We start from the raw sequence: 13,838 nt of genomic DNA, 5'->3' as shown, positions 1-13,838 counted from the left end.
TGTTTTCAAGAATCACATTTGACATGATTTTTAAATAATTAATTCGGCAAGTGAATAAATGTTAACTTGTCTGAAATTAAGCCAACACTTTATGCATTAATTAGCCAAAAATAAGGGGAGACAGTCTGGCCCACGAACTTGCCGCATTTGTAATTGCAGGCCAGACTTTGGGGGATAATTGATTAGAGTTTTGTTTTAAGTGTTCGGAAGTGGGAGGTGGGGCTTAGGGCGATAATGATTTTGGCCATGTTTGTATTTGGCCGTGTACTGTTTGTGTTTGTGTGTGAGTTTGCTAATTAGAGGCCAAACTTTCTGCTTAATTAATGTCATTAGTGTGCACATTGTTCCTCAGACAGTGAGAACGAGCGATGTCTGATAAGGGAAAACATTCGTGGGGAAATGGCAACTAAAAGAGACAGAGAGAGAGGGGAGAGGAGAGGAAGTGAGAGAAAGGCGGGCAGGAAAACTTTACTTGATGACTTTTCCCGAATGATTGCAAAGGACAGCTGGGGATTCGAAGGTCTCTGCACTGGAAAAATAACTTTCTGAGCTAGATTTATCATAAAAAGGTTGAAGGTAAAGTTGAGAAATGCCTCCAAAATAAGAAAAAAGACACAGAAAAGAAGTAATTTTTCCACTTTATTTTGCCTTAACAACCATTAAGTTTTCTCTCCGTGTACTGCTGACCCAAAGCAAGGTGCGTGGGTGGGCTTTCATCAGATACAAAATCCCAAAGATATCCAGCTAATTCAAGACCCGCACTTTCTGTGTTTAAAGTTCAGGCTGTCAGTGGTAATTGATTAATGACCGAGAGAGCGAGAGCGAGATAGCCAGAACATTTTATCTCAATTTGCATAATTGATAGTGAATTTTAATTGGTTTTTCATTTTGCTTACATTAGTTTCTATTTTGTATACATCACCGCTGTGTTTAGTTTTCCACAAACACCATTTCCACCTATGTCAAAGTCAAGGTCTTTCCTCCTACTAATTTCCCTTTGACAGGCATCAAATCAGTTTTACTAATCATATAATTTGAAGGCATTAAATGCTTTAAATGATAAAATATTTAGCCACTTTTCACCTATGTCAAAGTCAAGGTATTTTCCTTTGCGGTTTCTCTTTTGACAGCCATCAGAATTTCAGAATTTTCCTTGGCTTGGCTTGGCTGTTTTTGAACTTGATGTGCGAGTGGGAAAATAATTTCATTACTTCAGCGCGTCAAACAAAAAACGAAACGAAAATACGCTGCTTGTTTAAAAAACATATTTAGGCAAACACGTCAAGTCTCTGGGTGGCTGGCCAACTGCCAGCGGAATTCGTATCTGTTTCGAATAGTTTGCTGCGAGGTGCTGACGATTTGCCACGCCTCCTGCATATAGTATACCCTATGACCGCCCCGCGGGAACATTTGCGCGCTGCGTATTTAGGGAGCCGCTTTGATATTTATTTACGTGCGATTAACCCAGCTGGTATGCAGTATTCCGAATTTCTCTCTGCACATTTTCATTTAATATTCAATGAATTATTCACTGGCGCAGCTTGTTTATGCCACGCAACTTGTTGAAAAATCGGAATTAATTTGCTAGTCCGAATCGCCAATTAATCGTGTGATGGCCGTGTGAGCGATTTTCTTTCATTTCATGTTTGGGCCCATAAATATTTTCAGGATTTCTCATCTCTCGTTTTTCTTGGCTGTCTGTCAACTGATCAGCAAAATGTTGAAAATCTATTTGGAATTTCTATTTAATTGCTTTTGTAAGCGATCTTCTTTAGGGTTGGAATTTTAATTGCGTGATCTCTTCGTTCGCTAATAGTACGAAAATAAGATATTTTCCTCAGTTCTGGTTTTCGCTGTGTGGTGTGGGATAATGTCTAAAAATAGAGGGGTAAGCGAAAACTTGGGACTCGGGCAATTTCCGGTCAGATAGGTGCTTGTTTTTCTTTCACTTGAGTTTAACAAGGAAATAATAAGCATACGCCTGGGTGGACCCAAGTCCTTGCCACAATTTCAAACAGACGAAGTGGCAGCGCTTAAGCCCTTAACAACAATTAAAAATATTACTCTCTGCAGTCAAGGGAAAATGAACAGAAGCGGAAAAAAGAAAGCAGTGAAAAGAGGGCACTGGGAGAAAGGGGGGGTCTCCTTTGCATTTTTGATCAAAGAAAAATCTTTAAAAATGTAAATCAACTTCTTCTTCTTAAGTAAAGCAGATAAAGTTGAGTAAACCTTTTAGAAGAATATTAAATATCAGAGCCAGGAATGCCTAAACTTTTCTCTCAGTGCACAAAAGAGCTTTGTGGCCGGTGAAGTGGTTGCCTGGCCAGCTGCCCGCCAGGCAATTTTCCGACCGCCCAAAGGACTCACCGCCAAGCGGAGACCCAAAGACCAAAAGCCTCTGACCAGCCACACACGACAATTAAAGTAAAAGCTTGTCAAGTGCACAGACACACTGACACACACACACACACCGCACACACACACATACATATATAAGCTGCCAAGTGGATTGCGATGGCTGGTTTTTAAACATAAATTAGTTTGCTCCTGACTCATGTTGCTCTTTTTGTTTTTCTTTTGTTGTTGCAGAACCAAGAAAAGACAAGACTGATGCACAACAACAACACGGAGGCAATGGCACAATATCCACGCCCAACATCGAGCAGCCCACCTGCCAGGGCTCGATGCTGCCGCCCCCAGGAGGCGGTGGCCATCACCAGGTGGATGGCAGTGGCAAGATGGAGAGGCCCAACACACTGGCCGGCGCCAATAAGCTGACCCGTCGCGGGGTCAACATCTGCTACCACAACGAGCACATGTGTAAGTGAGGGAAATGTCCTTGGAAATGGCTTTTCGTTTCATTAGATTGTAAGATGTTGGGTGAAAGGTTTAAGGAAACTGAAAATTAACTTTGAATTGGGTTTAAACTATCTAATTGAGAGAGTTTTTAAATATTTAAAACAACTTTTTAAAGTCAAGTTTAGGACAAATAATTTTTTCTATGATTTATTTTAAGGATCTTTAAATCTAATCGTTGATCTATCAGTTTCCTTTACCCTATCGCCTAAGTTCACCCACACTTAACCACCACGCACACACCTAAACAGTCACTCACCCACGCACACATGCACACTCTCACACACAGACATTGGCTAGACTCGAGGAAGAGCTGCTCACTTTCTCTCTTTTCTGACTATCTTGCTCTCTCTTATATCTCTATCTCTATCTCTATCTCTATCTCTATCTTCTACTTCCTCTCCTCTTTCCACTGAAAAAAAAAACAACAACAACAACAAAAAATACTTAATCATGATCTTAATCAGATGGCGAAGATGGAAAAATGGTGGGTGGTCCGCCGGGCAGCACTCCGCCCCCTTATCCGGGTGGCAAGCTACCGCCGGGCGTAATGCTTAGCGAGCTGCCAGAGCCGCCAATACCGCTATCGGAGATCGGACCGATCCCACCGCCCCCGATGTTCTCCACACCGAGTCCCACGCTCATCGCTGGACGACCGCACGGGCCAGGCGCCGTCAACGATCAGGATTACCAGCAGGACTACGACTACGATGGTAATTTCCCCCCTTCCCCTACCTACCACCTACCAACCTACCCCACCTGAACTCCTAACCCGACCTGGAAAACCAACAACCAGATTAGCCAACCCTCAGCTCATTAACAAAAACGCGCACTTCATAATGTAAGCTAGTTGTGGGAGGTTGATATTAAGTCTGGACTAGAATGGGTCTTAGTTTTGTAGATTTATTGAGGATTTTTAACTATAAATCCAGCTATATACCTTGATTATATATATATATCTATCAAGATGATCAAAACCTTGACAGATAACCAACTTAATATGAACCCCACAATGGCTAGACCCTTCCCTTATCCCTCAACCCAAGCCCCTATATAAATACATTCTTAGGAAATCTCCACTAATTCCATATCTTTCCCCTTAACTAGATCACGATCCGGATCAGGATGAGCTTGACTCGGACGATGAGTATGCCCCATATGGCGGCAACCATGTGCGCATGATGGACACGCAGCGCGTCGAGGAAATTCCAGCCAAAGAGCCCAAACCAAATGCAGTTCCTCTCAAGTCGGCGCTGAAGAAGAAGGGCGGCATCCAGCCGGCCTCAGCCTCCACGCCTGTTACGCCCACCCAGGAACATGGAGCGGGCAGCGCAGCAACGGCGGCGGCCATGGCAAACAGTAATGGCGGCATCGGTTCAATGGCGGCAGCTGCAGCAGCAGCAGCACAGCAGTCCGCCAACCAGCGACCGCTCGTCGTTCGCCAAGATGCGGCGGGCAATAACTATTCGCTCAAGTGAGTTTAAGATAAGGTTTTAAGATCGAAAAAAGGGGATAATGCTGGCTATGTTTGACCAGGGAATGTTGAGTTTTAGCCAAGTTAAAACTCGTCTGTAAAAACATTTTCCCTCCATCAAACATAAACAGCATAATCGCCCAATTAAGTAGCATAATTTTGTGCCGTTTTAACTTAACTCCCTGTTGACCTGTTAAAACACGCCCTTAACCGCCCCCTTGAACTCCCCCACGTTTTTTGGTAGTTTTTTATTCAGTCACCCAACTAAAGTTTGTTAATCTGCCCCGAGAGAGGGTTTCGTTTGTCTCTCTCTCTCTCTAGTTCTAGTTTAATCGCAACTTTTTAGCTACTTTAAAGTTTAAACCGAAGAAAAGAAAAGCTCACCAAAGAATATATCTACCCCTCGTCCACTTTGTTATGTTTTTTCTTTAATGTTACTCGAACTATTTTCTATAACATCAAACAATTTGTTCTTCTCTCCTCCCACACCCGACTGCCCCCCGAAAACCTGTGTTCTTTCTCTTTCATATACAATTTCGATTCGATTCGTTTGTGTGTGCGTGTCGAACAACAACAACAACCAACAACAACAACCACCAAACCCATCCACTTCTATATCTACTACTATATCTCAACTAAAACTACAAAATATCAGGCCAATACTACGACCACGGATTAGACTATGGTAAACAATTTTTAGCTAATTAATGTGTAATGTGAAAACCCATGAAAAACCCTTTGAAACCCAAACAGTAAATGCTTTTAGTGCACCCCCCCACATACTGCTCTCTCTCTCTCTTCTATTCTAAATGTCTTAAATGTTGTTATATAACACTACACTCTGTACACACTGCGTTGTACAACACTTCCCCCGCAGTCCTTTCAAAAATAATCCCCTCACAAAAACAACAAAAAACTGCTCTCATTGTTTCCCTGCACTTTGCTGCACTCTAACACTCAGCTGTCTGTATTTTTGTACAAGTTTTTGTTTTATTCTTTTGGGTAAATAAAAACTGAAAGTTCTACAACTTTACAACACTGGTAGTTCTCTTACACACACTCGCGAACATTCCACCACCCCACCCACACAGCCGTTAGTACACTCTTATTAAATTACTAACTTTTTTTCGCTGCAATTTTCGTTGTTTGCCTCTTATGAGTTTTTCTTTTGTTTTTCCACCACCCACCACAACAACACTCGAGTCTTCTCCATTACCTCTGCATCTATATGTGTGTGTGTGTGTGGGTGTGCGTGTATGTGTAGACTTATTTTTTTCCGTAAAAACTTTCTTTGTCTTTCCTTTGGCACTGTTGTCTGTCGAACTCTCCCTCTGAGTCCTCCTGCATGTTTCATTTCAAGCTGGAATTTGTTTCAAATTACAATTTGCCTTCCCAGTTTTAATTTGATATTTCCCACATTCGCAAATATGCCGAGTGAAAGACAGGGGCAGCCTTAAAAGGAAATGAGTTTTCCGATGGTGTATGGGGTAGGTCAAGTTTTTTCATTAGGCAAAGTTTGCCTTTAAGTTGTCCGGCGGCCAAATGAAAACTTCAAGTATGTGCCCGCCAGCAGCCAGCCAGTGCATCGAAATTGAAACTGAAATTGAAAATTCAAATTGAGTGGAGGACAAAGACAGGCCTCACTCGAAAGCTCGAGTATTTCGCTTTTACCGCTTTTCCTTCACATGACTGATATGGCCAACAATTTATGCACTTTATAACGCACAAAAATCAAATAAAATGGAAAATATGTAAAATAGCTGCAGAGCGAGCGCAGCGTAAACGAAACCCAAGCTCGTCGAAACGTGCCTGGTAAAAAGCGATTTCTTGTTGTGCCTGCCCTGTGCTGCCCCCTTCAATATCTAACCATCTGCACATCTATCTTTCTATCGGAAAATGCGAGAGTGGGCTGAATTTATGGGTATGTCGCACTATGAATCCATTTTGATGGAGGCTAAATCGCTTGAAATGTGACGGAGATGTGTCAGGAGAGAAATGCTGGGCGAACTGATAGGTTAGGGGTTCAGTAGGAGGTTTAAATATTGAAAATAGATTTGGTTTTGAGTTAAAATAATATTTCTAAATATTTTTTAAAAGTGAAAGACTGACAAAAGCAAAGGAGCTGCTGAAAAAGAGGGAAACTTAAACAAATGGCTTACATATCAGGAAGTCAGTTGAGGGGAAAACAAGATTTTACCATTTCAACGTTCCTTTTAAAGTAAAAATAAAGTTACTAAAAATTCTAAAAAAAAAAAAAGTTATAATCTTCAGAAGAGATAGGGTCTTCCCGTGTGGCATTTCCACTCGACTTCCTCGGAGGCAGTTGCTAGGAAACTATGTAGAATGTAGAGCTTCTTCCCCGAGGGAACGCGTCCTGCGTCACTCATACGCCGCATTGCCCCCAAAGCACACACACACTACACTGTACTATACAAAACACCAGGCTTTGTTCAGTTTTTATCCAATCGTGTTTTGCATTAACGCCCCGAAAGTGCGGCGGAAGCAGCCAAAGCAGGATATGGCATTCGAGGCGGGCTTTCCAGACCTCGTGAAGCCTCCCCCCCGACAGCTTTAAGTACAAAGTCAAACACACATGAGCGTTCATATGCGTATATATGCATGTGTTTTGCATATTATTTGCACGGGTTTCAGCTGCCAGATGTGCACTCCACGTGCCGTTTTCCACAAAAAAGAAAAAGAGAAAAGGAGAAAAAGGGGGGAAAACCAAACCAAACTGCCGCAGCAGCAAACGAAAATAAAGAGGTGGAAAAAAGCATTTTCCCTTTTTTTCTCTGTCGCCTTGGTGACAAAACTTAAAGGACAGAAATGGAAAAAGATAGACACGATACAGTTGTGCTTATGATAATAGGAGAGGGAAACTCATTTCCGGAATGTGCTGAAATTTAAGGGTTAACGAAAAGGAAAGTGGTTTTAGGTATAGGGAAAGAAATCCAATTTAATGAAAAGCGGTTTGTATTAAGATTTAAAAAAGAGATATAGAAATTATGCAAAATGTTTTTACCACCAGAATAATAATTAATTGCGGAATAAGCCAATTTATGGGCCAGTAAAACCATCCAATTAAAAGCGTTTAAATATGTAAATCAGGTTGTTTATACCCTCGCAACTTGCTACTATTTCACCTGCAACTGTAGCAGGAGATAGGAGAAAAGACCTAGAACTGTGTGCACGTGGATGAATAAATTCAACACATGCAGGGATATTTATGCACATGTGAGTGCCAGAAGCTGGCTAAATCTGGCAGATTGCCTGGCCGAGATTGTCAAGGAGAGAGAGGAAGGACTCAGAGGAGGTGGACACTGAAACTGAAACTGAAACTAAAATGCATGGTCTGCCGTCTGTAGCTAGTAGTTACTGTTGTTTTGTGGTTGTGTTTTGTGCCGAGATGTCTGTATGTTTGTTTGTAGTGTTTAATGCGCCTGCTAATGACATAATGCTAATATGGCCTAATGTGACGCCTTTTGATGCTTCTTAACCCACAGCAGGCAGCAAATGTTCAACATCCAATTGCCGTGCACCGTCGAGAACAAGGAGAATGCCCGGCCCTTTGTGATACGCGAAAGCAGCAGTGACAGTGACGAGAGCGATGGCCATATCGTCTACAGGGACGAGGACAACGACAACACCCGGCTGGCCAAACTGGCCCGCAAGGAGTCCCTGTCTTTGAAACTGCAACTAAGGCCGGACAAGCAGGATCTGATCAATCGCAATATCCTGCACCAGGTCAACGACAACGAGCTCAAGGAGTCCAAGGAGGCGATCGGAGCCCGACTCATCCGCCGGCTGTCGATGCGACCCACGGCCGAGGAGCTTGTCGAGCGCAACATCTTGAAAAGTGAGTAGAAATTTTGGGATGGAAAGAGCTACTTAAAATCAAGATTAGTTACTTTGTTAAGTCTCTGAAAAGTAACAAACAGTTAATAATTTATTCATATGTCATAAATCTAATTTGAAAACTCAGATAATTCTTGATTTTAGTTGGCATTTTCCTCCCTTCAATTTAACCTATTAAATAAACGTTATTAATCTCAATCAATCTTCTTCAATTTTCCAGCTCAATCACCCGCCGAGGAGAAGAAGCAAAAGGAGGAGAAAAAGTCGTATCTGTTGCGCAAACTCAGCTTCCGGCCGACCGTTGAGGAGCTAAAGGAGAAGAAGATCATCCGGTTCAACGACTACATCGAGGTCACGCAGGCCCACGACTATGATCGGCGGGCGGACAAGCCGTGGACAAGACTGACGCCAAAGGACAAGGCCGCCATTCGCAAGGAGCTGAACGAGTTTAAGTCCTCCGAAATGGCCGTCCACGAGGGCAGTCGGCATTTGACGAGGTACGAGGGGCTCCTTCTAGCACCTAATTTTGCCCTTGAAGATTAGAGAAAAGTGGGAAATAGTTTTGGCAACTGTCAGGACTTGACTTAAAAGTAAATTTATGGGCCAAAGATGGCAATACAATCGAATTGTAGTTGACAGTTTGATTTCTGGTCATGAAATATTGGATTTTTAAATGATTTTCAAGAGAATGATGATGAAAGGGAAGTTATGTTATTAAAACCTCGAATATTTTTAGGCCTTTAAAGTAATTAAACCCCGTGATGTAGTGGCCATTGCCGGGCCAGGGTATTTCGCGGTTCGGTGGCCAAGGCCAAGTTCTGAATGTAACTGGTTTTGCAAATTGCTCTCTTGGGTAGGTGTGTGTGTGTGTGTGTGTGGATGAGAGGGTGTGTGGGTGGTTGGCTGCTAAGTTCTGTGTGGGGGCCAAAGCAATCTCGCAATTGAGACATCCCAGTGTACAACAGCCAGCCCCTGAATTATGTAGCGGGCGTGTCCTTGCGGCCAAATCGAATGGCCAAAAAGTGAGCCAAGCAAAAAATTGCCAATGCCAATGGCCAGTGAAGTGTCACGTGCAGCTTCTGGCCACCAGTCACCGAGTCCACCAGAGAGTCCCTTACAAATGCATTTTGGCGATATGCAGTCACAAAGGATTCGGTGGCAACGACAACGGCAACGTTTTTCCATTTCTATTTCGTTTTTGGCATCGTTTTTTTTGTAGTTTTTGAATTTTGTTCTGGGCAGGGAGAAAGGGGTGTAATGGCTTTTTGGATTTTGTGCGCTGGCAATGTTACGACTTTAGCCTTAAAGAGTTAAGCAAACTGCCACACGGCATTTAAACTTTAATTATATTTGTGAGAGGAGGACGGGAGAGAGGCTAAAAACAAAAACTAATCAAAACTTTCTCTTGCAGATTCCATAGGCCATGACGATTGCAATGGCAGCAACTTTCCAGCAAATTACAACAGCAACCCAAGCAACAATTGTATTTTATGCAGCATCAAATTGTCAACAAATATTTAAAAGCAAAAAATTAAGCCAGCAAACTAAGGAAAATGAAAACTTTCAACGCAAAAAAATATAAATAAAACCCAAAAAAAAAAAGAAAAAAATACGCAAAAAAAAAAGAGGAAGAAAACGTGAGAAGGCGAGGAAAATGCAGAAAATGAAGAACACGAAGAAAGAAAGGCCACATTCAAGAACATAATTGATAATTTTTTTAGTTTTCCGTTGATCATAGTTCATGGCGAGAGAGCGCCGTCGCTGGGTTTTCTAATTTTAAGTTCTTTGTTTCACTTTCTTAATTTGTTAATTGTGTGTAAATAAAATTCTTTCGATATTCAAGCCACTTTCACCAACGCAAATCAAAATATCAATTCGTCTCTTTTGTAGAAATGTTAAGTCGCTTCTTTGAGTCAAGGCAATTATGTATTATATTATATAAAATGAAATGAGGAGAAACCCTAAATGATATTCGATTAAATGTTTACATTAAAGCGATAAAAATGGCTGAGAAAAACAATTCATTAAAGCTTAGGCATTAATTTACACTTACTGTTGCTTTCCATACATTTTTAATTTTTGAATTAAGCCAACTGAAAACGAGAAAAACAAAAACAAACAACACAAAAACAGAAAGAGAGGAAAATTATGTTTTACATTTATAATTACATTATTGTAAAAAGCTTAAACGTAAACAAAAAAAAAACAACACATTAAACTTAGAACTACCACATATACAGAATATACGATAATACAGAAAAAAAAAATAAATTCTAACTTTTCGAAAGACATGTTTACGAAAGATAATTAAGTTGTTTTCGTTCTGATTTTCCGATTATACAATTTTCATTTCCAGCCTGAGTTCCTTATGTTAAGTTCTCGATTGTCTTCTGACATGTACATACATACATATCGCCAAAGAAAATTTTGCAAATCTAAAACTTATCGTGGAGAGGAGATATAGGAAGGAAAAGCCAAGAGTGTAGCAGACAAAAGAATGCTCAAGCTGAAGGAGGAGAAAGAAAACACAAAACCCAAAAGTATATAGAAAAAAACTCTAATAATAAATGGCAACAAAATATCAGGAAAAATAAACTGAAGCAAGTTGGACCCAGAATGAAGTTTTTATTAGCGAGGAGAAGAAACGAGAGTAAACGAAGTTAAAATTACAACTTAAGACGTAAGTCACGTAACCTAAAAACTTTTTAGAGACAGAGTACAGAGTTCGGAACCAGATGGAACAACATCATGATGAATATTTATTTTGTAAAAGCAGGGAAAAGCGAAACTGAAACTTTTACTCAAGCATTCCACATAGTAAACTTAACCAAGATATGGAAATATGCAAAAAGAATTTCCGAAAACCAAAAAAACAAAAACAAAAACCAGAAAATTGTACATTTTGAGGAAAATGCAAATTGAAATGCTCGCGCGTGCTCGTGAATATTAAAACTTAAAAGACGTAAAGTAAATGTAAAACTAAAACTAAAGTTAAACTAAAACTAAAACTAAAACTAAAACGTAACGTAACGTAATGAACTCCGTTTCAAAGGACACTTAGTAAGATACAGATACAGATACAGACACAGCATATAAAGAAAAATTAAAAGAAGCAACTTATTTCGAAAAAAGAAAAACGTACCGATTAAGGGATAATGAACCCAAGGACATTAGTTTAACGATACAGTGGCGCTTCCTTTGCAAGTTTCATACTTCTAACCGAGAAAACAGGGGGGAGGGGGAACTTGTAATGTTTTTCGGTTTTTGGATTATCCACGAAATCGGAAACTATATATGTACTCGTATAGTCCTTCGTTTCAATCCGAATCCGAATCCGAATCTGAATCTGAATCTCTCTCTATGTCTGCCTCTTGCTTCAAAGCGTTGCATTGTCAAAAAGTTAAGCAATATATATTGCATATATACATATAAACAAATATATATATATAAATAAAGAATAAATAAATTATACATATTTAATGACTATACAAAAGGCAGAATATATATATGTATATATTCATTTATGTATACACCTATTTATATGAGATGAGTCAGCCAGGAAGCTATACAACTCTATCAATATGGGATAGCATAGTTTACACTTTTTCTATGGAGCGATTTATAGTGTACGATACACAAGAATTAGAGCAGAAGAGCCAGAGGCGTCGTCGTCGTCGTCGACGGTCGGTTTCGACCCCTTCGAACTCCCCCGATATATGCGATATATATATGCGATATATGTGTGCTATCTAGAACCGACTTTCGTATTACAGCAGGGCCTTTCCTCCTCGATCCCCACCAGTTTTCGTTCTTCTGCCATTGGTTCTTCCTACTCCCTATTTTTCGACACATCTTTGCCAATTTCTGCAGTTGCAGGAACACAAAAACCAAACTATAAAAAACAAAACCAAGAAAAACGAGAAAAACAAAAAGATCTATAGCAATAACTAAGAACACCATGAAGCGATTGAAGAAGAAAAACCGAGTTTTTGGGCCAAGGCCAAAAGTATGATAAAAAAAAAAAAGAAAAAAGAAAATGAAAAATAGAAACCACAGAAAACAGTTGTGAAAATTTGCAAATGCGAAAAGGGTTAAGTACGAGTAAAGAAGTTAAGTAAAGTAGAGGAATAAGCGTAGCGAGAGTTTTGGCAAATAAAAACAGAGATCACAAACAACAGAAAAAACCAGAAAAATATTGAATAATAATCACCGACAAATTGAGATTTAATAAAGATTTAATTACTTACAAAAATAATGGTGGTTTCTCTAGAGAAAAGTGGTTTATTCTTTATTTTTTAGCAGTTCGGGGAAAACAATTTAATAAACAAATAATTTTAAATAATCACTTAATGGATTGTAGTCTCCGTTTTTAAAACTTTCTAAGATAAAAAATTCAAAATAAAGTAGAAATAAGTTAAAGAAGTAAAATGACTTACCAAAAGGTAGATATCTGTCCAGTTTTCCAACTTATTATTAATTTTACGAACCATTTCCTTGACTTAATCAGATGGCACATTGAAATTCTGGCGAATGTTATCAACGGAGCCACAGGATATTAGTACTTCTGCCAGTAGTTGGCTGGAAGCTTTCAAAAGGTCATCCATCTGCAAATAGTTTGAGGCCATAACGAGTTGCATAAGGAATTGATAGTCCACCATATTTTTTTTTAAAACCAGGTCTTTGAGAATTTGCAAAGCAGTGGTCTCCTTCTTGTCCACCATCGCTGACCACCATTTGATGATGAAACTAAGGCTTCTAGAATTGACCCGCAGCAGGGGAATAGCATCCTCTGTGTACAAAGATTTCCATTCCTCCAGCATTAACAAATCCCGAACTGGGCACATCTGTAAGGCCAAAACTTCGTCCACTTTAAAAATCTTGCCATCGTTGGTTTTTAATGTAAGGAGTTCCTTTGGCTTGGAGACGGTCGACATCTTGTGTTTAGTTTTGTTTTGTGATTTGGTAATTCGAATACAAATTTATTCTGATATACACTACTCTACGCTAGGGTGTCTGTGAGTGTTATGGAAATAAAAAGTACTTTTGGCTAAAACGAAGTGCCTACTAGGTTATAGAAACTGAGGATTTATATATACGATCTCTTGAATATTAAATATTTTTTTATATTCTTTATAAACTAACTCATATCATCTTGCTATTGCCCTTTATCAATTTAATTAGAAATTAAATATGTAATTCCCTTTTCCAGATGACAGCCCAAAAGTATGCTTCACAAACTTCCCATAACCAGCTGTTAACCCATTGTCTACTTTTGTGAAGCTGCGGTATTTTTCCATTTCCCACAGATTTTCCGGCAAATCCGCTTAAGCTCTTATGCGCGTTTTCCCTCGCATTTCATTCATATTCCGTTTTGGCCAGAACGCATGACACATTCATTCATGAATTCCACGGCGTTTTCCTTAGCCATTCTGCACATATTTCACATGCCACGTACCTCTGCGTTGGTTTTGTGTTTATATTCTTTGTATCTTTCGCATCTCGAGGCATCTTTGCGTACGTGCCAGACCAGAAGAAGAAAAGATGATGATGAAAGCAACGCGGCGAGAGGCGGTGAAGGGCTTCAGGTGAGGCGACACCAATCACAATCATCATAAGACCATCATACCATCGCCATCCAAGTTGATTATGATGA

The 13,838-nt window shown here is 39.9% G+C and overlaps 2 protein-coding genes across 12 annotated transcripts in view; one reads left to right on the top strand and one right to left on the bottom strand.

Moving 5' to 3' along the window:
* LOC108107716 (protein nutcracker) overlaps positions 1 to 9,793 on the top strand; it is a 96,095-nt gene extending 86,302 nt beyond the window's left edge. For 5 of the 10 annotated variants that reach the window (XM_017215326.2, XM_041817893.1, XM_017215335.2 and 2 more), the window contains 7 exons: positions 2,590 to 2,820; positions 3,324 to 3,569; positions 3,964 to 4,330; positions 4,986 to 5,015; positions 7,834 to 8,186; positions 8,406 to 8,682; positions 9,597 to 9,793. In XM_017215326.2, coding sequence (XP_017070815.1) covers positions 2,590 to 2,820; positions 3,324 to 3,569; positions 3,964 to 4,330; positions 4,986 to 5,015; positions 7,834 to 8,186; positions 8,406 to 8,682; positions 9,597 to 9,612 — 1,520 coding nt within the window. In that variant the 3' untranslated portion in view covers positions 9,613 to 9,793. The remainder of the gene's footprint in view (positions 1 to 2,589; positions 2,821 to 3,323; positions 3,570 to 3,963; positions 4,331 to 4,985; positions 5,016 to 7,833; positions 8,187 to 8,405; positions 8,683 to 9,596) is intronic. The other 5 variants (XM_017215330.2, XM_017215327.2, XM_017215333.2 and 2 more) reach the window with 3 other exon arrangements.
* Positions 9,794 to 12,446: 2,653 nt separating this feature from the next.
* LOC108107718 (SKP1-like protein 1B) lies at positions 12,447 to 13,488 on the bottom strand. 2 transcript variants are annotated; one of them, XM_017215338.2, is made up of 2 exons: positions 12,622 to 13,488; positions 12,447 to 12,560 (listed from the first exon to the last, which is right to left on the bottom strand). In XM_017215338.2, the coding sequence occupies exon 1, from the start codon at positions 13,117 to 13,119 to the stop codon at positions 12,685 to 12,687; it is 435 nt and encodes a 144-aa protein (XP_017070827.2). In that variant the 5' UTR covers positions 13,120 to 13,488; the 3' UTR covers positions 12,447 to 12,560; positions 12,622 to 12,684. The 2 variants fall into 2 exon arrangements, with proteins under 2 accessions (XP_017070827.2, XP_041673829.1); XM_041817895.1 differs by having other exon boundaries at positions 12,447 to 12,564; positions 12,622 to 13,483.
* Between the last annotated feature and the right edge of the window lie 350 nt (positions 13,489 to 13,838).

This window comes from Drosophila eugracilis, unplaced genomic scaffold (genome assembly GCF_018153835.1).
Source record: "Drosophila eugracilis isolate 14026-0451.02 unplaced genomic scaffold, ASM1815383v1 contig_2088, whole genome shotgun sequence".
Taxonomy (NCBI): Eukaryota; Metazoa; Arthropoda; class Insecta; order Diptera; family Drosophilidae; genus Drosophila; species Drosophila eugracilis.
This window is presented reverse-complemented; position numbering and strand designations above follow the sequence as displayed.